We start from the raw sequence: 25142 nt of genomic DNA on the forward strand, positions 1-25142 counted from the left end.
TTCTTAATGTTAAGAAAAAAAATTTGAGATCTTGTGCAATATAATTTGCAGGAGACCGTGACTGATTATTTCTTTTTCTCTCTTCGATTTAATAAGTTTAATGGAGTAATAAAATAATTAATTGCGGTATAGTAAGATATAGTATACAAGACAACGAATCTTACATATCTGAGAGCAGAGTGTCCCAGCTAGGGTCAAGAGGTGACTTATCAAAGATTTATAAGATCAACTTATAATGCAATTTACTCAGTCAGTTCTGTGCAGTCTTTCGAAAACGTTACAATTTGATAAGAATGGCTGCCAAAATAATTGTAAGTCTCAATTCTACTTTGAATCAAGCGAAAGTCAATTCAAAAATAATTTTTACACTTAATATCAAATTTAATTTATTAAATAAATTATTTAAAAATATTTTCTGAGAATTTATTGTTTATTTTTATTATTATAATAAATAATAATAAAAATAAATAATAAAAAAATTCTCTGAATAATTTGCGAATTTTTTTTATAATAAAATATTTGAAATATTTTGAAAATTGAAAAAGTAAAAATTATTATTTTTATCAGAGTTCATTTATTCAATTAGTTTGTTTTTATTTTACGTTCGTTGAATACTCTATTTAAAAATAAGAATTAATTTTCTTAATAAAGAAAATTAATAAATATTATTAACAATTAACAAAAATGAATAAATTAATAAATAATAAAATTAATAAACAATAAAACGAATAAATAATAAAACGAATAAACAATAAAAAGAATAAATAATAAAATTAATAAATAATAAAACGGATAAATAATAAAACGAATAAATGATAAAATTAATAAATAAAAAAAGAACAAATAAAAAAATTAACAAAAAAAATTAATAAACAATAAAGCATTCGCCTTTTTAACAATCGAAACTCAAACACCGAATCAATCAATCTTTATTAAATCTCTTTTGTCAATTTTTTTCCTACGTCTTTGAAAAAAGCAAAATAAAAAAGAGCAACGCTCTGTTAAGTATTAGAAACTGAATCGAATTAATTATTAATTATTTATTATTTATTTATTATTTAATATAATAATATTAAAAAATATTTTTGGAAACGAAAGATTAGAAATTTTTAATGATTGAATTAGAAATTCCTGCGTTGAGTCGATTAATTAAATTAAATATAAAATGAGATTCTCACCTTAAGAGATTCCAATGCTTCTCGTTTGAAAAAAATTCTATTCTCCTAGACTATGAAGTTCATTGAAATGTAATAAATTTTTCTCAGCCTCATTCTCAAGCACCTTCGCTTCTGGATCCTTCAGACAAACTTCGTCCAGAGCCAATTTACGCTGGAAAATTGAAAAATGAATTCAGAAATTACGATGAAGATGCTGACGATCCAATTAAGGAACGTGTGCGAAAAACGTATTTACACATGCATACGTATCAAACTGTCGATTTTGTTCGTTGTAAGTGACTATTCGAAAAAAAACAAAATATTCTATTTACAAGCAGAAAATAACGAAAATAATTTTCTTAATTTTGTTCTTAATAAACATTTTTTATTAATTTTATTTTTATTCTTTTTTCTTTATTCTCCTTAATAAACAACATTGTTTATAAGTAAATATATGTAGACCAAGATAAATATTTTCAAAAACATTAAAATAATTACAAAATCTTTTATTTTCAAATGTCAACTTTATATTTTTAATAATTTTAGATTCAAAATTTTAAAAATTCACTTATTGAGATCAATAATTTTTTATTTATCTATTTTTTATTAATTCTTTCATTAAAATTATTCGGAAGAATTCAATTACTTTAAAAAATTATAATAAAATTTCATCGAAAAAATTCATTTATTTTTGAAAATTTTAATAAAATTTTTTGAAACAATTAAATTATTTTTATAAATAGTAACATTCTTCGCAAAAATTGAACTATTTTTATAAAAAATAAAATTCTTTTCAAAAATTCAATTATTTTTTTTAATTTTTGTTAAAAAATGTTTCGAAAGAATTAAATTATTTTTGTAAATAGTAAAATTCTTTAGAAAAATTCAATTATTTTTATAAAACATAAAATTCTTTTCAGAAATTTAACTATTTTCAATAACAATTTTATTAAAATTTCTCTAAAAGATTCAATTATTTTTAAAAATTGTAATAAAATTCTGAAAAATATTCAATTATTTCTAAAAACAGTTTTCACAAAAGTTAATAATTAAATTTTTAATAGAAATTTTATTATTCACGATTACTTTTAAAAGTTAAAAGAAAGTCTTAGTAAAATTTAATTATTTTGATAATTTTTAATTAAACTTATTTTAAACAAAATATTATTTTCAAAATCTTAAAGAAATTCTTTAAAAGAATTTAATTACTTACAAACACTCTAATAAAATAGTTCAAAAATATTTAATTTTCTATCAATAATTTTAATAAAATTATTAATTACAATTATTAAAAAACCCTATTATTTCAAAAATTTCAAAAAAATTTTCAATTAAAATTATAAAAAACTCCATTATTTTAAAAAAATTCAAAGAAATTCTTCAAATACAATTAAATTTTTTTCAACAATTTTAATAAAATTCTTGGCGACAATTTAATTATTTTAATAAATAATAAAATTCTTCGGAAGAATTCAATTATTTTCGGAAATTTTAATAAAATTCTTCGATACAATTGAATTAGTTTTATAAATAATAAAATTCTTTTCAAAAATTCAATTATTTTTTAAAATTTGTTAAAAAATGTTTCGAAAGAATTAAATTATTTTTGTAAATAGTAAAATTCTTTAGAAAAATTCAATTATTTTCATAAATAATAAAATTCTTTTCAAGAATTCAACTATTTTTAATACAATTTTAATAAAATTTCTCGAAAGGATTCAATTATTTCCAAAAATTGTAATAAAATTCTGGACAAATTCAATTATTTCTAAAAAATGTTTTTACAAAAATCAATAATTAAATTTTTAATAGAAATTTTAGTATAAGTACACGATTATTAAACAAAATATTATTTTAAAAAAACTTAAAGAAATTCTTCAGAAGAATTTAATTATTTACGAACACTCTAATAAAATAGTTCAAAAGTATTTAATTTTTTATAAATACTTCCTCTATGAGGAAGTAATAATTTTAATAAAATTATTTGTAATTACAATTGTTAAAAAACTCTATTATTTAAAAAATTTCAAAGAAATTTTCAATAAAATTTAATTCAATTATTTTAATAAATAATAAAATTCTTCGGAAGAATTAATTTATTTTCAATACAATTTTAATGAAATTTCTCGAAAGAATTTAATTATCTTCAATAATTTTTATAAAGTTCTTCGAAAGAATTCAATGATTGACAAAACATTAATTTTAAAATTCAAGATTTAAAAAGAGACATTATTAAAAAAGTTAGGAAACAAAAATGCAATCAACTAACTTCAAATTGCGAACAAATTACAGGAGTACAGTGATTATTGATATACGATTATAAATAGTTAATTAAAAATGAATTTATTTTCATTATTTTCAAAAAGTTAAAAAGAAAAATGCTGAAAATATTCAAAAACATTTGCAGCTCGAATGTTCGAATGGCTAAAATTTAATAAATTCAAGATGTCCATAAAAGACGCTCTAATCAAATTAAACGATTTGGTTGACGAAAGTGATCCTGACATTGACTTACCAAATATTATTCACGCTTTTCAAACGGCAGAAGGTATAAGAGAGGTACATCCAGATTTAGATTGGTTTCATCTCACAGGACTGATTCATGATGTTGGCAAGGTATACAATAATTCACTGTTGAAATAAAACCATTCCTCCACGAAAAATCAATCTAAAACATAGAAAAAAAGAAGAATTATTTTTTGTAAATATCCAGGTCATGGCCTTTTACGGAGAACCGCAATGGGCCGTTGTAGGCGATACATTTCCGGTTGGATGTGCTTGGGGTAACTCAATTGTTTACAGAGAAACAAGCTTCGAGGATAATCCAGACGGAAAGGACAGTCGCTATAAGTGAGTTTAAATTTACAAAAAAAATTTTCTTCCCTATGAACTTTTGTTTTTTTAAAAGCAAAAGTTATGCAATTTACTTTTATTTCTGTTTTTTTTAAAGTCCAAAATAGAATTTACTGCAATTTTTATTCAATTATTTTTTTTAAGCACAAAGTATGGAATTTACAAACCTAAATGCGGACTCGACAAACTGCTGATGTCCTGGGGTCACGACGAATATTTGTATCAAGTAATGAAGCACAATAAGTGTAAAATTCCCGACGAAGGTTTGGCGATGATTCGCTATCATTCATTTTATCCATGGCACGCAGGAGGTGATTATATGCATTTCTGCACATCTTCTGACTTGGAAAAACTGAAATGGATTTTAGAATTCAAGTAAGATACAATTAAAATTTTAGTACATTTAGTTTTAGCTATAAAAAATTATCACTTACGAAAAAAATATTTCCTTCTGCAGCAAATTCGATTTATACACGAAGAACGAGAACGTACCTGACATTGAGGAATTATGGCCTTATTATGAAAGTCTAATTAATAAATATATGCCCGGAGTCTTGGAATGGTGAAAAATTTGGAACTGTACTGAAAACTAATTTTTATTTTCGTTTTAAAAATAAAAGAAGTGAATAGTTGATTAGAAGCAAATTAAATAAAAAAAATTTAAAAAAAACAAAGCTGCACAATATACAAAATAGTTAAAAGAATGTAATATAAAATAAAAAAAAATCTGCACAATATACAAAACAGTTAAAAGAATGTAATATAAAATAAAAAAAAAAATCTGCACAATATACAAAATAGTTAAAAGAATGTAATATAAAATAAAATAAAAATGACAAAATAAGCAAATAGAAATAAAATAATCAAACATTTACCTCTGCGAGTTTTTTTTTCTTGTCAATCAATAATTAAGCAAAATTATAAAAATTCACTTTAATATAGACCTAAGTTATGAAACATATTCTCTTTTATAACAAATATATGGTTTTAAATTTACATCACTTATTTAGAATACTGATAACTTAAAATATATACTCATCATTTACATTCTTTTTTTTTCGTAAAATAAAACACTTTTTTTTTTTTAATAAACTGATAATATCAGTGACGTCTGCTACGTTTTTTCTTTGTTTGACTTACGTTTTGAGTCTGGTCCTGACTCACTTCCATACTATCATCATTAGTAACATCTTGTGTATCTGAAAATTGAATAGAAAATAGAAAATTAAAAATTAGAGAATAGGAACTTTTTAGAAAAAGAATAATTAAAAAGCTGAAAAAATGTAAATACAATAGGTACCTAATAAAAACATTTTTATATATTTTCATATTTTTAAAATCATTTTTATACACTTTTAAAATATAATTTCATAAATCATACCTTCGATTTCTACATCAGGCATTGGTTTAGAACACTGAGGACACTTTAATGGCTTTTGTATTCGGGCGTAATTGAAAAGACAGTGATTGTGAATGATATGATTGCATTCCTGGCAGGTATGGCCCTGTTAAAATAATCCCAATTATTATATTTTCATAATTAATAGAATTATTAATTATTAATTAACTAGCAAATGTTACGCGCGGAACGTGATATTTCAATTTATTATTATTATTATGCAAATTACAACATTTTTTATTTTCAAATATGAATTTTTGAATAATTACAGATTCAAACTTAAAAAAATTCAATTATTAACTAATTTACTAATTAATTATTCATGTTTAGATATTAATTTCAAAACTTTTAATAAAATTCTTCCCAAGAATTAAATTATTTTCATAAATAATAACAGTCTTCGTAAGAATTCAATTATTTTTACAAATTAGTAAATTTTTTTGCAAAAATTCAATTGTTTTTAAACAAAATTTTAATAAAATTTCACGAACAAAATAATACAATTATTTTCTAAAATTTTTAAAAATCCTTCGCAGAGCTCGAAGCAGTGAAAGTATTTTAAAAATACGCAACTTTACGGACCAAAAATGAAAAAAATTAAGAGAACATTTTACTTAAAACTATAAATTAAATTTTTCATAACTATAAAACATGAAGAAATCGATCACTCCGAGTCTTCGAATCGAAGTTATCGATATCTTCATGTTTTATAATAATTAAAGATGACCGAGTGATAAAATCATTTACAATTCAATTATTATTTACAAGAATTTTTAACTAAAATTCTTCCTTAAAAGTCAATTATTTTTAATAATTTTCGAAAAAGTTCATTGACAATTTTCAAATCCATTTGTTTACAAAATTCAATTTTACCAAAATTTCAATTATTCGTAAATTCTTCAATTATATAAATATTAGAAAATAAAAACTCAACATAATATTAAAAAAATTCAATTAAACTTTTTCAAAAAAATTAATTTCAAAATTCAATTATTTTTAAAAATTCACGCTATATTGCTTTCAATATTCAATTATCTAAAATTTTAACTGAAATTAATTTTTAAATCAATTTTTTTTTAGAAAATTCTACTAGAATTCAATTATTTAAATACAAATAACATGCAAATAAATAATTTATTGAATAATTGCATGTTTCTAAAAATTGAATTCTCATAAAGAATTGTATCAATAAATTTTTAAATAATTGAATTCCTTTAATGAATTTTAATAAAATTTTTAAGAATTTTTTCAAGAAATTTGATTAAAATTGTATTAAAAATAATTAAAATTCTGCAATCAGTTTTATTAATTATGAAAATAATTGAATTCCTAAAAAGAATTTTATTATTTACAAAAATAATTGAATCCCCGTAAAAATTTTATTATTTACGAAAATAATTCAATGATTGCGAAAAAATTTATAAAAAAAATTTGTAAATAATGAAATTCCTGTGAAATTTTTATTATTTTTTGAAAATAATTAAAAGTTTGTGTAGAATTTTATTAAATTTTTTTTTAAATTGAATTCTTTTGGAAAATTTTATTAAAATAGTAGATACCTATTAAAAATCATTGATAATTGAAATTTTGACGAGAATTTTTAAAAATTTTTTAACATAAGTAATTGAATTTCTGCGAAGAATTTTATTACTTTTGAAAATAATTGGATTTCTAAAATCATTTGTAATTTCTTTAAAATTATCCAAATTATATCGTACAATTTTCGAACTTTTCATCCTTTTTTAATCAAATTACGGATTTTTTTTCAAAAAACCGGACTTTTACGTACTTCAAGCAAAGTTACGGACTTTTACGGGATTTACGGACCTAGTTTGAGCTCTGCCTTCGAAACAATTCAATTATTTTCAAAAAAATAATAAACACGATTATTTTAAAAACTTGAAAGAAATTGATCATAAAATTCAATTATTTTCAGAATTTTTAATTAAAATTTTAATGTAGTTGATAATTTTAATATTACCATTTTTTTAAATTACCAGAAATTTACTCTACTTACGTAAAATATAACTTGCTTGCAGAGCACGCAGTTCGCTAAAGCATCGTCATAAGTTGATTTAAAATAAAGCAACTGTTCAGCAATACTCCTCGCTCCCATGTAGAATATTCCGTTCTGAAATTAGCAATTGTTACAATAAAGTAAATTAGAAAATTATATATAAATTAAAAATTAAGAAATTAAATGATTAAATTAGAAAAACTATTTAAAAAGATTATTTTTAATGTAATTGAATATAATTTAAATTTAATATAATTTTAGAAAATTATATGAAGATTAAAAATTTACCGAACAATAAAGCCATTGTTTGGCAATCATTTCATTCAAAAAATCTTCACCGTCATGTTTACTTAATCGGTTTTCTAAGGTCGTGCAGAAATTTAAGCAATCGGTTCCAGAAACGCTTTTCGTCGCAGAAGTAATTATCTCAGCGTATATTTTTCTCAACAATTCCAATTGAGCATGAGTATATTCTTGTTGAAATCTGAAAACATTTTTTTTAGCAATTAAATATTATTTAATATATTTAATTATAGCAAATATTCTAGATTATTATAATAAATAAATATATATTTATTTACTATAATATAGAATATTAGATATCTGTAGGTACTAATGCAGAAAATATTAAAATTGGAATTTAAATTTAAATATTCCAGTTGATATAAAAGTTTACATTTATCGATTCAATTTAATAAAAATACAAAATTACTTTGTCGAATCATCAAGAATAGTGCTAACAAGCACCCAGAATTCTTCGCCGGTGTGTTCACATTTAACCGATTTTAATGCCATGTTTACAATTTGTAATTGTATATTAATGAGAAGAGCATGAGAATCAACGGTATCAGTGTTATCTGAAAATTACGAAATATCTATTAAATAATATAAACACGGAAAAAAGAAATAGAAACTATGAACTAAGAAATGAAACTTTACTAAACAAATATCTAAAAATTGTTATTTTATAAAGTTTATAAATAAGACTTTGTATAAATAAATAATTGAAGTGTACAAAATAATTCAAGATACTTATAAATTTGATAACAATATATTTCTAATTATTTCTTTTGTATCAATAAATAAAAAAACATTTTATTTTCTATATTTATAGGTTAGGATTACCAAATATTTTTACTGCTATTCCACGAGCTTCATGGGCGGAGATAATTCCATTTTGTAAAAAGACTTGTAAAAAAGCTTTATGTTTCTTTGAATATTCCATTTTTTTCAATAATCTCTAGCAAAAAGACAATTGATTTTTAATTAAAAGCAAACAATAACAAAAGCACAATACACAAAAGTCCGCGAAAACAAAATAACACCAATTCTACCAACCTTATAAAACTGAAAAGCGAATTCAATAACAAACCGCGCCAAATTCAAATTATAGCGAGAACTAAAATTTACTTATAATAATTGAAAATAATTCAATGTTGTAAAAATAGAATATTTTTCATTTTCTGTAAATTTTGGTTTAGTAAATACGAAAAAAGTTCAAACAAGGTTCAAATGATCAAAAACACATTTATTTCATATTTATATCAAATGATTTATTTAAAGACAATTCTTTTTATTTAATTAAACGAATTCGCTTTTCAGTTTGTAGATTATTTTTTTTTTTAATACAAAAAAAGTCGTCCTAGTAAAAATTGAAACAATTTTAATTTGTTGATTTTGATTCCTTGGCAGATTGGAGACTTTGAGTGATATAAAGTTTAGCTAAGCTTTGTGAGCAGAATTGGGAAATATGTTGTGTGTAAGTATTGATTTGTCCAGCAACGATCATTGGATTTAATCGCGCCGGAACTGGTAGTGGTCTTATTAATTTATTAATATCGTCATCAGGAAGAAGTGGTTCGTCCTTAGCGGCACGGGCAGCATTCTCCTGAGCTCTCTTCAATAAAAGTCTATTCTTATCCTGCTGCTGACGAATCACCAAACTCTGATATCTATTGAATTTAATTGCCTCCTGATTGAGTTCATCAACACGATCCATTAGGCAACGTAATTGATTTTCAAGGACCGTTGCAGTGCCAAGATCCAAATGTTTCGTGCCCTGTTCCTCGGGTATCATTTCCTCCACTTCGGACATCATGACATTGGTTAAATTACTGTTTTTCACGATAATTGGAAGCTCAACGAAGAGTGACTCGTAACCGATTTTCAATGTACGCAGAGCTTCTGGTGTGAATTCACCTTCCTTGTACATTTGAATTGCTTGTGGAGTGAGACGATAAGCTTTTAGAGTCAAGAAACCTCGGGCAGATTTTGCAGTGTCGTAGATAACAACCACGGATTCCTCGATTGAAGTCTGATAATGATACTGTGATTCCAACAGGGACATGTTTAGAAAATTGCCGACATCTGCGCTTTGGTACCATCCGACATGGAAATGATCAACGTTGACTCTGAAAATTAATAATTTGCTTAATTAATATTTCAATTTTTATTTATTTACTAAAGTTACTATTCGAAACAATTTAGTATTTATATTTAGTATAAACAATTAAGTAATAGTAATTAATGATAATTTATTAATAAATATTTATTTCAATTCATGAGAATTCATTAATGAACAATTCTTGTTAATTTATCAACAATTTAAAGGGAATAATGATTAACCTTCTTAGTCTTCTCATCATACTAAGTTGGTATTCCTCCTCATCCATGAGATCTTCGCTCTTTGGAAAAGGGAAGCAGTTAGTGATTTCAAGTCGGTTTTGTACAACAAGACCCAGAAGAGCACCCTGAGAAACATCCATGTTGCTCAGTGATTCTTCATGACAATGCTTCACCATTTTCATAATCACTAATCCATGGCACTGTACATAATCAATTCGTGGTTCCGATTCGGGTATTCTCCGGGATTGGCCTCTTGTTGCCATGTTTGCTGAATTTATTTTAACTTTTTTTGCACAATAAATTAAATTTGCTATTTTACTCTAATGACAGTTATTTAAAGCCACGTTTTTCAACAATATGCAAACAGCTAACCTTTTCGCAAAGAACGACGATGAGAATGCAACATAGACGCGAAACTGATGAAAAAAAATTCGTGCCCTCTACTGACAAGAGCGTTGAACTACAACTACAAAATTTTATTTAAAAAAAACATGTTAAAAGTTATTTAAATACTTAAAGTTTGAAGAATTAGGAAAAAATAAGGTATCTACTAAAATAGTTTTTTAAACAAAAGAAAAAAATCGATTTCTTTTAAATAAATTACTCTCTCGGACAGGGAGAAAAAACTTGTGAATCAGGCTTTAGTCACTTGGCCGTCTGCTAGTGAACATAACCTAAAAATCAAAACGTCAAACATCAAAAATTTGTCTATTTTCAAGTGTCAAAAACAAAATTCTTTTAAAGGAAATTAAGAAAAATAAATAATGAACGGACCGAGTAAAATAACTGCAGACTATTCGTCGATTGTTGGTCTAAAAGCAGAACTTTTACGCAAACGTCTAGAAGCACAGGAATTAAAAAATAAAACCCCAACGCAAAATGTTCCAAAACATAAACCAAAGGTAAAAGAGATAAAAATTCCCAAGGAAAAGGAAAAAACACCTAAAATAATCGAAATAGAAGACATTAATTTACTCAAAAAGTCAAAATTGATGTTGGAGGCAAAATCAAAATTGTACGATAAATTAAAAAATTCTCCCCGAAATAAAAACGATCTTTATCTTGTTGACTTTGGCAATAAATCAGAAACTGAATCAGAAAATTCAGATGAAGAAGAATTTAGAAAAAGAAGTAAATATGAAAAAAAAGAAAGTGAAATTGACGAGGACAAAGAAGACGAATTTCCAGAACAAAATTACGATTCAGACGATAATTTTGTTGAATACAAAGATTGTTTTGGCCGAACAAGAAAGTGTTTGCGAGAAGATCTACCAAAAATGCAGGACAAGGACAATCTTTTAAAACAACAAATTTCCAAGGAACCTATCGTGGAAAAACCACCACCGGAAGTTGAAATTCAACCAGAAGCTCCGCAACTAGAACCGGAAATTGAAATAATGAGGAAAAAATGGGAAGAGCAGACAAATAGACTCACGAATAAGGACAATATCTACTATCAAGATGTATTATTCGACGAAGCTCGTACTCACGGTGTTGGTTATTACAATTTTTCCATCGATGAAGAGCAAAGAGCCAAGCAACAGCAGAATCTCGAGAAATTACGCAAGGAAACGGAGCAGAAGCAACAGGAAATGCAAAATTTAAAAGAGATGAGGCAAAAAATGGAACAAAATCGTCTAAAAGTGGCTAGAATTCGACAACGAATTCGAGCAGGTCTACCACCGGAATTACCAGAAGAGGAGGATAATAAAAGTGTAAAAAATTCAGACGTTGATAATTTAAATCCTGTCGAGACAGGAAATTCTTCGGAAAGTAAAGACAAAAATATTGGTGAAAATAAAAAAGAATCTAGTGAAGTGAACAGTTTAGCGATTATTGAGGACAAAGTGAAGGCTTTTGGTGAACTTTTAGGAAAACGTCCCCCCTGGAGGGAAATGTCTCAAGAAGAATGGGTTCATAAGAGAAGAAGGGACAGAATAAATGAATTCGCACCAAATTATGATAATTTCAAAAGAGCAGGAGTTCTCGTTACGAAAAATAATAGTGACATTTATAGGCAGAATTCTCAGCGTTCTCAAAATTCTACCGAAATTCCACCTGTGCCATTAGTCAGTGAACATCAAGATGAGGACAGTGATGATTCCGAAATAATTGGTCCAATGCCAGCATTTATTCCATTACCACCAAATCCTCCCCTGTCAACAATTCCCTTACCTCCTTCGCCCAAGGAATCGACTTCCAATTCTTTTCTTACTAATTCCAAAACGAAAATTCCACCTATCGATTCGAATAGCATTGAGGCAGGTCTTAAATATTTAAGAGCAAAATTCGAAGAAAATGAGAAGAGTTAAAAATTTATAATTAATAATCGTTGTTATTCCGATAATCTGTTCGCAGTTTGAAGTTTTAGTTGCTGTTTACTTTTTTGGTTCCTAACTTTTTAAATAATTTTTCTTTTAAATGTTTAAAATTTTTTAATTAATTTACTTAAAATCATTGAATTCTTGTAAAGTATTTCTAAAAAAAATTTGAAAATAATTGAATTTATTAATTTCAAGAATTTTATCGACAATCTCTCCAATAATTGAATTCTTTCGAGAAAATGTAATTAGAACTTTTTTTTTAAATTCTTTAAAATAATTGAATTGTTTTTAAGAATTTACTTTCAATATTCTTAAAAATAATGGAGTTTTTGATAATTTTAACTGAAAATTTTGAAAGTAATTGAATTTTATCAAGAATTTAATTATTGTCAATAATTGTAATAAAATTCTTTGCAAAAAGTCAATTTATAAATAGGAAAAATTAAATTATTTTTAAACATTATTTTTAAATATTTTTAAATTCTTCGAAAGAATTCAATAATATCAATAAATAGTAAATTTTTTACATGAATTCAATTATTTTAAATACAATTTTAATAAAATTCTTCTCAAAAATTCACATATTTTTTAAAATTTTCCAAAAATTCAATTATTTGTAGAAATAATAAATTTTTTGGCAGGGATTCAATTATTTAAAAAAGTTTTAATAAAATTCTATTCAAGAATTCAATTCTTTTCAGAAATAATTAAATTGTCGATGAACTAAAAATCATTGAATTCTTGGAAAGTATTTATAAAAAAAAATTGAAATATTAAAATATATTAAAATTACTCATAGAAAATTAAATTCTTTTAAACAATTTTATAAGAGTTTTTGGAAATAATTACATTTTTTTAAAGAATATTCATTAAATTTCGTATAAATAATGAATTTTTTTGAAATAATTTTAATTGAAAATTTTGAAAATACTTGAAATTTACAAAGAATTTTATTAAAAACTTTTAAGAACAATTGAATTGTTTAGCAATTTTTTATTACAATTTTTAAAAATAATTGTACCTGTTAGAGAAATTTTATTAAAATTATCTTGTATATAATGGAATTTTTTCCTAGAAATTTTATTAAAATTGTATTGAAAATAATTGAAACCCTGTGATGAGTTACTTTTACACAATTTATAAAAATAATATTGAATTGTTTGGAAGAATTTTTTATCAGAATTGTTGAAAATAATTGAATTTTTATTAAAAATCTTGAAAATTGAATTTAAATAATATTTTTGAAAATAATTGTATTTCGAGAAATTTTATTAAAATTGCATTGAAAATAATTGAATTCCTCGGAAACATTTTATTATTTATAATAAAATAATTGAATTCCTTTGAAGAAAATTGATGTTTATTCTTGAAAAAAATTGTATTGAAAATAATTAAATTCCTTTCAAGAAAATTGATGTTTATTCTTGAAAATATAAAAGTTTTTAATTTAAAAAATAATAATAATAAATGGAATACCTCGTTTTGCGCGCTGGCGCGCGTATCATTTGCTAGTTTCAACTAATAATTGTTCTGTATAAAATTCTGTACAATAATATAAAAAATTATAAATATATTTTTAATATTCGATTTTTTAAAGAATTACCATGTTAATGAACGAGTTATTAATAAAAAATAATTTATTTCAATTTTAGTTGTTTTTATTTTAAAACCTTAAAAATCAAATGGCAAACGAGCAAAAACTAATTTGACATTTGGCATATTTCGCCAGGAACGTACCAACAAAACTTGTCACAATATTTCTATCGATAAAAAAATGGATTATAAAAAATAAATTGTTTCACTAACATAAAATTAATACTAGTGAAATATTGTTACAAACTATTATTACGAATTTAAAAATTGCAATTGATAATAGAATCACAAAATTTTTGTATAATATGTACCTATTACGTCTTAGAAAATATTTCCTAGTTACGCCCCTGGTGATTCTTCAGGATATCAACAGTACCAACTCTAAAGTTTGAACATCAGCTCCGTTATTTAAAAATTTTAAAAAATGACAAGAAATTATAATAAAATCCCCCTCAATATCGATTCTAGTCACTCTTTTAAGAAACTCGACTTGCATATTAAACTCGAATGTTATAATTATTTTCCTAAGAAATGAAATAATTTTCTGACAGCTAAGAAACCTCGGAGGAAATCGATTGGTATCACTGACGAGTCTGCTCCGAGCACAACCAAGTAAATAATTTGACATCGATGATGGTGACATCATTCCAAGCGATAAAAAAAACGAATAACAATTAACAACAAGAAATGTGGACGCTGTATTGCTCCAATAATAAAAAAACAATTTTGACACTTTGATTATCAAAAGAAAAATGTTCTCTTCTCGCTAGTGATTGTTTTGTGTAAGCTGTCGTGAAAGTGAAAAAAATTGCTTGCACGTAGATGCTGTGATGGATGAAGTTTCAATAAATGGTAGGTTAATTTACTATTTATCTATAGAAAAATGCTTTTAAATAGTAAAAGGAAATTTGGTCTCTATGGTTTTGAAAATTGAAAAAGAAAAATACAATAAGCTTCTTTAAATTTTCCAAGAAAGACAAAATATAATATTGTCCTCGGAGACAAAATGTCATGGGGGTCTTGAAAGTATACAAGAAACTTGCTTTTAACATGTGGGCGTCCTGTCCTTCTAAGATGTTGTTTCTACCTATCCATCGAATTCTGTTTTGTTTCCTTTTACTTTTTTTTATTCTTAATTTACATTGCATTTTTTAAATATCACACACATGAGTTTTTGTTATTTTTGAAAGTTTCTTTGTGACTGCGTAATTTATTGACATATATTGATAATAAGCAACTCTCATTGTGTAATATATAAATTATATACTTTTCATTGATTCTAAACCGTTTTTATGTCACATTTATACGACTTTTCTAAATAATTAAATAACGCCAATTCAATTAAATTCAATTCAATTAATTAATTCAATTAAATTTGTAATTAAAAACATTAAATGACGAATTTTTGAAAGAATAGAAACTAAATTGCTAAAATTTTAGAATAGAACTGTCACTAAATAATTTTTGTTTTCAGATCTGTTAATTTTCATTCTTTGCAATAATTAATTTTTTAAATATCAATTTTCCATTTGTGAATAATTAATACTTGGGAAAATACAAGATAATGAGTAAATTATTTTTTCTAGATCCTGGAGGTCTAACTTGTGCCGGTTGTCTAAATGCAATTGACGACGATGAATTTGTTCAAGCACTTAATCAAGAATGGCATATTGATTGCTTCAGGTAATATATTAATTTCCCTAATAATTAAAAATCTATACTAATAATCATTGTATTTCCGAAATCTGTTCGCAGTTTGAAGTTAATTGTTTTCGTTTGCTTTTTGTGTCCTAATTTTTTTTAATAATTTTTCTTTTAAATGTTTAAAATTTTTAAATTAATGAAATTCTAATTTAATGCTTTGAAGATTAAAAAATTACAAAATTTAATTAAACCAAACTGATTTAAATTAAAAATATTTCTTTTCTACAATTTTGAATAAGAAATAATTGAATTCTTATAAAGAAATTTACCAACATTTTTAAAAATAATTGAATTTCTGCGAAGAATTTTATTATTTAGAAATATAATTGAATTCTTGCAAAAAATTTTATTACAATTTTCGAAAATAATTGAATTTTTTCCATGAATTTAATAAAATTGTATTAAAAATATTTCGATACTCATTAAGCATTTAATAACAATTTTTTAAATAATTGAACTTCTGCAAAGAATTTTATAATTCGGGAAAAGAATTGAATTTCTTCAAAGTATTTAATTAAATTTTTATCTTGCAAAGAATTTTATTGAAATTTTTCAAATTAAATTTTTTGCGAATAATTGTTTTAAAATTACAAGAATATTTTCTACATTTTTAAAATGTAAATTATTAATCATTCAAATTTAAATAAATTCTGATTTATTATTTGCTTATTCAGAGAATAAGTTTTGTAGAAATATTTTAGAAATATTTTTCAAAAGAAGGAATTTTATTAAAATATGCAAAAGTAATTTAATTCATTTGAAAATTCAATTAGAATTGTATTGAAAATATAATTAAATTCTTATAAAGAATTTTGTCAAAATTTTTGAAAATAATTTAATTCTTTCGAAGAATTTTATTTAAATTTTTGAAAATAATTTAATTCTTTCAAAGAATTTTATTAAAATTTTTGGAAATAATTTGATTTTTTCGAAGAATTTTATTTAAATTTGTGAAAATAATTGACTTTCTTCAACAAATTTTATTACAATTTTGAAAAATGTAATTGAATTCTTTAGAGAAATTTTTGTTAAAATTGAACTGAAAAGTATATTTATAAAAATAATTGAATTCTTGCAATGAATTTTATCAACATTTTTAAAAATAAATAAATTATTTCGAAGAAATTCATTTAAATTTATTAAAATAATTGAATTTTTGCAAAGACTATTATTATTTAGGAAAATAATTGAATTCTTGCAAAGAATATTATTATTTAGGAAAATAGTTGAATTCTTGTGAAGAATTTAATGAAAATTTTGAAAATACTTGAATTTTTTTCGAGGAATTTAATTAAAATTGTATTGAAAATATTTTAATTATCATAAAGAATTTGTGGACGTCCACATGAAAAGGGCCCATATTGTCGGTTCTAGTTTTCGAGATAATCGCAATTTAGTAATTTTTGAGCAAATTCTTAATTTTTTTTTTATTTTTTATTATCAATCTACATGTTTTGACAAGTCGAATCATGCGGTTTTCATTAATTTATCGATACTTTAACTGTTTGATTTCATTGGTTCTTTAGAAAAATGAAAAGGGCCCATTTTGTCGGTCATTTGCAAAAGTAATCCGTATTTTAAAAATGGAGGTATAGAAAAATTTAAAACCTCTTGATTTTTCATCTCTAAGGTGTCCTGGACTGTAAACAATTCTTATCTGAATAACTTCTCAGAAGAACCAGAGATATTGATGTTAGAGTCCTTGTTTTTGTAGTCATAGAAATGAAAAATTCGATATTTCGTGAAATTTTTCGTAATAGAGACTGTTAAAAAAATTTAAATAAGTTTAATATCTACTCTTTTTCTTCAAATGACACAATAAAATTGTACCTAATCATTAATCCTGTAAAAAAATGGTTTTTTAATAGAAAAACTGTCCTTTTTAGAAAAGGGCCCATATTGTCGGTTTCTCGTACTTAAGTACGAAATTTTTCAAAATTAAGAGGGGGGAAGGTTTTAAAAATTTAAAACTTATTGGTTTTTCATCTTTTAGGTACCCTGGACTGTAAACAATTCTTATCTGAATAACTTTCCAGAAGAACCAGAGATATTGATGTTAGAATCTTTTTTTCGTAATTGTCGAAATGAAAATTTTAATATTGCGTCAATTTTTTCATAATAGAGACTGTCAAAAATTTTTAAATAAGTTTAATATCTATTCTTTTTCTTCAAATGACACAATAAAATTGTACCTAATCATTTATCTTGTAAAAAAATGGTTTTTTAATAGAAAAACTGTCCTTTTTAGAAAAGGGCCCATATTGTCGGTTTTTAAATTAATTAATTAATTAAGGGGAGGGGGTGGTTCTAAAAATTTAAAACCTGTTGGTTTTTTATCTTCAAGGTGCCCTGAACTAGAAACAATTCTTATCTGAATAACTTCCAAGAAGAACCAGAGATACAACAATTAGTTGGTATCGCAATCTTTAATTCCGTTTTTCTCGAAATGAGGTTTTTGGCGTTCTAAACTTTGAAATTCCGTAACTCAGCGAATTTTCAACCAAAAAAGTTCTAAGACCACTCAAAATTCTCCAAATTTTGCCAGGATTACGCCCATATAGATAACTCCAATAGTGCCAAAATGGGCCCTTTTCATGTGGACGTCCACATTTATTCAAAATTTTCCAAAATAATTAAAATCTTACTAAGAATTTTAACAAAATTTTCGAAAATAATTTAATTCTTTTGAGAAATTTTATTAAAATTGTATTGAAAATAATTGAATTCCTGCTAAGAATTTTATAAAATTATTCTAAAACATTAAATAATAATAATAAATTAGTAAATTAGTTAAGAATTGAATTTTTCTAAATTTTGAATCCGAAATTATTCCAAAATGAAAATTGATGTTTGAAGTTAAAAAATTCGTTTAATTTGCTTAATAAATAATTATTTTGAATAAATATTGTAATGTGATTAATAATAAATATTGTTACTCACCAGATGCTCAGCGTGTGATATTGGCTTATCGTCGTGGTACTTTGAGAAAGATGGCTTACTTTTCTGTAAAGACGATTACTGGGCAGCGTACGGAGAGGCATGTCAAGTATGTGGACAAATCATCACAGGCCCTGTCATGTTGGCAGGAGATCACAAATTTCATCCAGAATGTTTTGCCTGCACCTCATGTGGTGCATTCATCGGCGATGGTGAGAGTTATGCCCTCGTTGAAAGATCAAATCTTTATTGCGGCGTTTGTTACAAACGACAAATGCAACCACTGAATAGAACTGCCAATCAGCCTTTCTCAAGGAAACCTCACAGTATTCGACTGGTAGAAATCCCTCCAAACACTGGTGACTCTGAAAAACAAAGAGGTATTAGATTAACTTTGGATACGACACCAAGTCCCCGTAGCTGTGGCGGTGGTTTACTCCGCATATCCGAGTAAGTGAATTTCGAAAGAATTTAATCACTCAATTCCAAAAGAATACAAAATTTAATAAAAAAAAATTAGTTTAATAAATAAGTAAAATAAGTTTTAGTTCTTCATTTGATAATTTAGCCCTGCAGCCCTGCAGAAATATTTCAACAAGGAATTAATGCTTGACTAATAATAATTATTTTAACAGATAAATGATTCATTTAAAATTTAGAAACGTAATTTTTGAAAATTTAAAAATAAAAAAGAAATTCTCTGAGAAAGTTGAATTAATTTAAGTAGTTAATTTCGTGGGTTATTAATTATGCTGAGCCTTTAATAATAAATCTGCAATAAAATACAGGTTATTGAAAAATGTTCGTGGAAAGATCTGTAAGCTGGTGGCCTCTATCATGGAGGTTTTCTTTAGAGTTTGCTGCCACTTCTCTAATCATAGGTACTTTATAACAGTAAATAATGTGCTTCTCTAGTCCTGTGTCTAGTTAGAAAATCATTTAGACTAATACCATAAATTCCAGATTGTGATGGTTTTAATATTTTTTTATCACCTGCATGAAATTGTAGTTGTGTTGTTATAATTGACTTTGAAACACTAGAAATATTTTCCTACATCCCACTAATTTTAGTTTTATCAAATAGTTAATAATTATTTTGTGTTATTTAGTAATTTCTAATTTTTTAGATAATTTGTTTTCAAAATCTTTGTAAATATCAAGAAAAATAACAATTTAATTAGAAATTTTGCGGTAAAATTAAATTTGCACGTTTATATCGCAATTTATTAATTTCATTTTGCCAATTAGAAAAGAAACATTTCGATGAATGAAAATAAGCTAAAAAATACTAATAATCATTATTTTAGTACTTTTGCATCAAATATTTTATCACAGACTTAATTATACAATTATTGTTTTCAGTGAATTGATTTTCAGAAAGGAATTTTCAGTGGATTATTTTTTTTTTGAAAAATGCACCTGCACTTTAAAAACTGCATGTAGAATTTGTTTTATTGTCCTTTAGGGAAGAATTTGCGATATTAATTTCCAGTGGAAAGGAATTATTTAAAAAATCAAGACAAAATATAAGTATTCCTTCAAAAAAGAATACATTTGGTGTAAAAATTAATTTATTATGACCTTTCACAAGTGGATAATTAATGTCGTAATTGATGTTTGTATATGTTATCAGAATGTTAAATGAATATTTAATTAACTCGTGGAATTTAATTTACAGGCTTAACATGTCTAACGATCTCATGTCTTTACACATTGGAGATCGAATTTTAGAAGTCAATGGAACACCTGTCAAAGATCAACCCATTGAAAGTATCGAGAATCTAATTCGATATTCAGACTCAGTTTTACAGGTATTTTTTTTCTTTGCTAGTCATAGAAAAATATAAATATTTATTGAAAAGAATTGTTTATTAGCAATAAGATTAGAAATTGGAAAATAAATATAGTAATAATATTATTTTTCTACAGTTAACAATAGAACACGATCCGGATGCAGTTTCACGTAGGCCTATTTTCTCAAATATTCCGTCCACAGTAATGTCAAAAACAAGTCCCGATAATAAAGAGCGAATTTTTAAAAGAAGAGACGAAGGATACATTAGCGGAACAAGAAGCAGACAATTAAGAAGAACAAAGGATCCACATAAGGAAAGAAGCAGTTCGATGTCAAGATTATTGGACGGGTGAGATTTTTAGTTGAAAAAATAATTTTTTAAATATTTTAACAGATTTGGAATTAATTACTTAAAAATAATAATCTACATTAATAATCGTTGTATTCCGGTAATCTGTTCGCAGTTTCAAGTTAGTTACTGTTTGCTTTTTTGTTTCCTAACTTTTTAAATAATTCTCCTTTTTAAATGTTTTCAATTTTAAAATTAATGTACTGAAAATAATTGAATTCTTGCAAAGTATTTATCAAAAAATTTGAAAATAATTGAATTCATTTCAAGAATTTCATCAACATTTTTTTCAATAATTGAATTCTTTCGAGAGAATATTATTAAAATTGTATTGAAAATAATTGAATTTCTCAGAAAAATTTTATTATTTACAAAAATAATTGAATTCTTGAGAAGAATTTTACAATTTATAAAAATAATTGAATTTTTATTAAAATTCTTAAAAATAATTGAATAAAAATAATATTTTTAAAAATAATTGTATTCTTTCTAGAAATTTTATTAAAATTGTATTGAAAATAATTGAATTCCTCCGAAACATTTAATTATTTATGAAAATAATTAAATTCCTTTGAAGAATTTTCTTATTTATGAAAATATTTTAATTCTTGCGAAGAATTTTTTTATTTATAAAAATAATTGAATTTTTGCCAAGAATTTTACAATTTATAAAAATAATTGAATTGTTTCGAAGAATTTTATAAGAATTGGTGAAAATAATTGAATTTTTATAATAAATCTTGAAAATAATTGAAATTAAATAATATTATTTTTAAAAATAATTGTATTATTTCGAAAAATTTCATTAAATTTTGTAAAATTAATGAAACTTTTTTAAATAATTTTAATTGAAAAGTTTGAAAATAATTTAAAGTTTACAAAGAATTTTATTAAAAACTTTTTAGAACAATTAAATTATGTAGAAGAATTTTTAAAAATAATTGAACCTGTTAAAGAAATTTTATTAAAATTGTATTGAAAATAATTGAATTCCTCCGAAACATTTAATTATTTATGAAAATAATTAAATTCCTTTGAAGAATTTTCTTATTTATGAAAATATTTGAATTCTTGCGGAGGATATTACAATTCTTAAAAATAATTGAATTATTTCGAAGAATTTTAACTAAATTTTTGAAAATAATTAAATTTCTTAAAGAAATTTTATTAAAAGTTTTGAAAATAATGTTTTTTTTAAAGAATTTCATCAAAATTGTTGATAATAATTGAATTTATATTAAAATTCTTGAAAATAATCGAATTTAATTGATATTTTTAAAAATAATTGAATTGCTTTAAAAAATATTATTATTTATGAGAATAACAATGAAATTCTTGCGAAAAATTGTATTAAAATTTTAGAATAATAATAATAAAAAACAAGAATATTTAATATTATGTACTTAATAAGTGAATTCTTTAAATTTTAAAACTGTAATCATTTCAAAAATTGATGTTTAGTCTTGAAAATATAAACTTTTTTAATTTACAAAATAATAATAAATAAAATACTGCGTTCCGCGCGCTGACGCGAATATTATTTGCTAGTTAATTAAATAATTAAAACTCGAAAAATTTTGGTATTACAATACTTCCTCTATGAGGAAGTAATAATTCAAATAAATAATTTAATAATTAATAATTCAATAATTATTTTAGAACTTCGCCAAATCCGACCTGCGATCTAAGTCGAACGAGATCATTTCGAGTTGAACCGAAGAATCAGAGGATTTTTCGAGCCAGCGATTTGGTGAAGGGCGAACTTTTGGGAAAAGGATTCTTCGGACAAGTGTATAAGGTCACTCATCGAGACACAAAGGAAATTATGGTGCTCAAAGAATTATACAGAGTTGATGAAGAAGCACAAAAGAATTTTTTGAAAGAGGTGAAAAATCATTTTTTGAAGAATCTAATAGTATCTTGAATCTAATAGTATTTTTTTTTTTTAGAATTTTGATTGAAATTTTAATTTAATTTCCAGGTCGCAGTACTTCGGTCCCTACATCACAATAATGTTCTACGCTTTATCGGTGTCCTCTACAAGGACAAAAAACTTCATCTCGTCACGGAATTCATAGCAGGTGGCACTCTACGTGAATTACTTCACGACAGTAACAAACCCCTACCCTGGGAGCAAAGGACTTCTTTTGCAAAAGATATTGCAGCCGGCATGGCCTATCTCCATTCAATGAATATTATTCATCGTGATTTAAATTCTCACAATTGTCTCGTTCGCGAGGACAAAACAGTTGTCGTCGCGGATTTTGGACTCGCTAGAATAATGCAAAATGGCAGTGCCTTGGACAAAAGAAAGTACAGTCGACATTCCGATGGGGGCGAGGCGAGATGCTCGAAAAAGGAGCGCAAAAAACGTTACACAGTTGTGGGAAATCCCTACTGGATGGCACCGGAAATGATGAAAGGCAATAAATACGACGAGAAGGTTGACATTTTCAGTTTTGGAATTGTCGTCTGCGAAATTATTGGCCGAGTTCAAGCGGATCCCGATTATTTACCAAGATCATCCGATTTCGGACTCAATAAACACGTTTTCAAGGAGAAATTTTGCGCCAATTGTCCCGAAACATTTTACACAATAGCTTTTCTCTGCTGTGATTTAAATCCCGATAAGAGACCGCCTTTCGAAATTATGGAAGTTTGGCTAGAGGGTCTAGCAATGCACTTATCTGTCGGTGCAAGTCTACCGTCTGATCTCGAATTTGATATTCGTCATTACATGGGACCAAGTCCAAGTAGCAGTGAATCGACAACACCCGAGACTCTAGCACCTCAACTGAAACCCATCAACGAAGGACAAGTGCATCAAGAGCGAAAACGAGGAGGCTGCAATGACAGCACTCTAGAACGGGAAATATCCCCAGAACGTGGTGCATCCGAAGAAGTCGACACTGTTCGCTACTCGAGGCAAAATAGTCAAGAGAGCGGACGACATCGAGGCAGAAAATACTCCTCCGAAAAGAAAGAAACTGTTCTCGTCTCTCCCGATATCAGTGGATTCAGTGGTAGATATCTAAGAACACACAATAAATCAAAAGAGAAAAATTCTACCGAAGTTACCAAAGAAAATTTACGCACCCTACAAAATAGCCGAGACGAGGAAAAGACAGAAACAAAGTACATTGAACCGGGAACAGAATCAAATTTTCCAAAAACCGGACATGAAAACAAGTACAAAGTTAATAATTCCCAGGAGAAAATTAAATTCAAAACACCAAATTCAACAAATATCGTTGGTACCTATTTGCGTCAAATAAGCAAATCAATAACACCTTCCGAGAAGGAAAATAAATCTTGTCGTCGCAATAATTCAAATTCAAAAGAAAATGATTCTCGAAAAGGAACCACAACCACGGACGAGACAGTGAATTCAAAATCAACCGGTTGTTACTTGAGGAGAACAAAAATATCCCCAACGAAAGAAACAACAAAAAATGCCTTCACAAGAGATGAATCAATAGACAATTGTGAGAAAACCGAAGAATCAAAATCCCCACTCTCACGTCAAAAATTCCCACCAAAAATCGAAAATCTATCCACCACGGACGAGAATGATTTGAAAAATATTCTCGAAACTAAATTAAAAGCTGTCGATAATAAATTGCGCAATCCATCAAATTCCTATGAGGTTCAAAGGAAGGACAGCTATTTGGATAGTGCGGTGGGTACAATGAAAAGCGATTTCTTCTCTGAACTCGATTTAGATAAACTTCGAGACGAGAGTGAAATTCCAGAATTATGTCATTCCCACAGTAGGTGTACATCTCCAATCGAGAGCACCGCTTTGTAAAAAAAAAAGAAGACTTGCCCTTTGATATTTGTACCTAGTTTTAGATTTAATTTCTTTTCTTTTCAAGGTTCTATACTCTTATCGAATAGAAATCTCCTTTTCTATCGAACAATTTGTACATAATCAGAAATTCTTCAATGGTCAGTATTACATCGAATCTCGTTTGTAAATTTAATATTTACAAGCAAAAAAAAAATATCTCGCATATAAAAAAACATGCGATTTTTGTAAATTCATTAATGAAACATCGATATTTATTTGAATCTCAAAAAGGAACTTTTCTTTTGACATCTAAGATGAGATGTCTCTTAATTTTTGAAGAAAAAGTCTGAGTGGGATTTTTTGAACTGAAATTGTTACATTCCCAGAAACAATTCCAGGTACTATTATAATTGTATAGTACGCTTCCACTAAAAGCATTCCATCCAGATTTTGGATTTTTCAAAAAAAGTAATCGTTAACTATTATGGAAAAGAGAAAAATTTGAGAAATTTTTTAAATTCTCAACCCCGAGTTTTTTCTCAATGAAAAAAAAAACGTGCAACGAGACTGAGTGTAACTTGAAAAGTTTTGATGATAAT

The 25142-nt window shown here is 25.4% G+C and overlaps 5 protein-coding genes across 6 annotated transcripts; 3 read left to right on the forward strand and 2 right to left on the reverse strand.

The window, feature by feature from the left end:
• The first annotated feature begins 154 nt into the window (after window positions 1-154).
• On the forward strand, window positions 155-4633 carry LOC122511307 (inositol oxygenase). Its single transcript, XM_043626462.1, has 6 exons — window positions 155-311; window positions 1266-1449; window positions 3565-3773; window positions 3871-4007; window positions 4155-4385; window positions 4468-4633. Exons 1-6 carry the CDS (start codon window positions 294-296, stop codon window positions 4574-4576), a joined length of 888 nt encoding a protein of 295 aa, XP_043482397.1. The 5' UTR covers window positions 155-293; the 3' UTR covers window positions 4577-4633.
• A 295-nt stretch (window positions 4634-4928) lies between these two features.
• LOC122511308 (non-structural maintenance of chromosomes element 1 homolog) lies at window positions 4929-8763 on the reverse strand. The gene is made up of 6 exons (XM_043626464.1): window positions 8552-8763; window positions 8139-8283; window positions 7715-7910; window positions 7427-7540; window positions 5392-5515; window positions 4929-5209 (listed from the first exon to the last, which is right to left on the reverse strand). Exons 1-6 carry the CDS (start codon window positions 8649-8651, stop codon window positions 5112-5114), a joined length of 777 nt encoding a protein of 258 aa, XP_043482399.1. The 5' UTR covers window positions 8652-8763; the 3' UTR covers window positions 4929-5111.
• A 170-nt stretch (window positions 8764-8933) lies between these two features.
• Window positions 8934-10453, reverse strand: LOC122511306 (eukaryotic translation initiation factor 3 subunit H). The gene is made up of 2 exons (XM_043626461.1): window positions 10052-10453; window positions 8934-9837 (listed from the first exon to the last, which is right to left on the reverse strand). The coding sequence occupies exons 1-2, from the start codon at window positions 10312-10314 to the stop codon at window positions 9090-9092; spliced, it is 1011 nt and encodes a 336-aa protein (XP_043482396.1). The 5' UTR covers window positions 10315-10453; the 3' UTR covers window positions 8934-9089.
• A 241-nt stretch (window positions 10454-10694) lies between these two features.
• On the forward strand, window positions 10695-12470 carry LOC122511311 (coiled-coil domain-containing protein 174). The gene has a single exon (XM_043626469.1). It carries the CDS (start codon window positions 10816-10818, stop codon window positions 12361-12363), a length of 1548 nt encoding a protein of 515 aa, XP_043482404.1. The 5' UTR covers window positions 10695-10815; the 3' UTR covers window positions 12364-12470.
• Window positions 12471-14570: 2100 nt separating this feature from the next.
• Window positions 14571-24895, forward strand: LOC122511310 (LIM domain kinase 1). 2 transcript variants are annotated; one of them, XM_043626466.1, is made up of 8 exons: window positions 14571-14820; window positions 15555-15651; window positions 18616-19059; window positions 19398-19490; window positions 20288-20420; window positions 20539-20753; window positions 22413-22638; window positions 22735-24895. In XM_043626466.1, exons 1-8 carry the CDS (start codon window positions 14799-14801, stop codon window positions 24559-24561), a joined length of 3057 nt encoding a protein of 1018 aa, XP_043482401.1. In that variant the 5' UTR covers window positions 14571-14798; the 3' UTR covers window positions 24562-24895. The 2 variants fall into 2 exon arrangements, with proteins under 2 accessions (XP_043482401.1, XP_043482402.1); XM_043626467.1 differs by lacking the exon at window positions 19398-19490.
• The last annotated feature ends 247 nt before the right edge of the window (window positions 24896-25142 follow it).

Source organism: Leptopilina heterotoma, unplaced genomic scaffold (assembly GCF_015476425.1).
Source record: "Leptopilina heterotoma isolate Lh14 unplaced genomic scaffold, ASM1547642v1 Lhet_81, whole genome shotgun sequence".
NCBI lineage: Eukaryota > Metazoa > Arthropoda > Insecta > Hymenoptera > Figitidae > Leptopilina > Leptopilina heterotoma.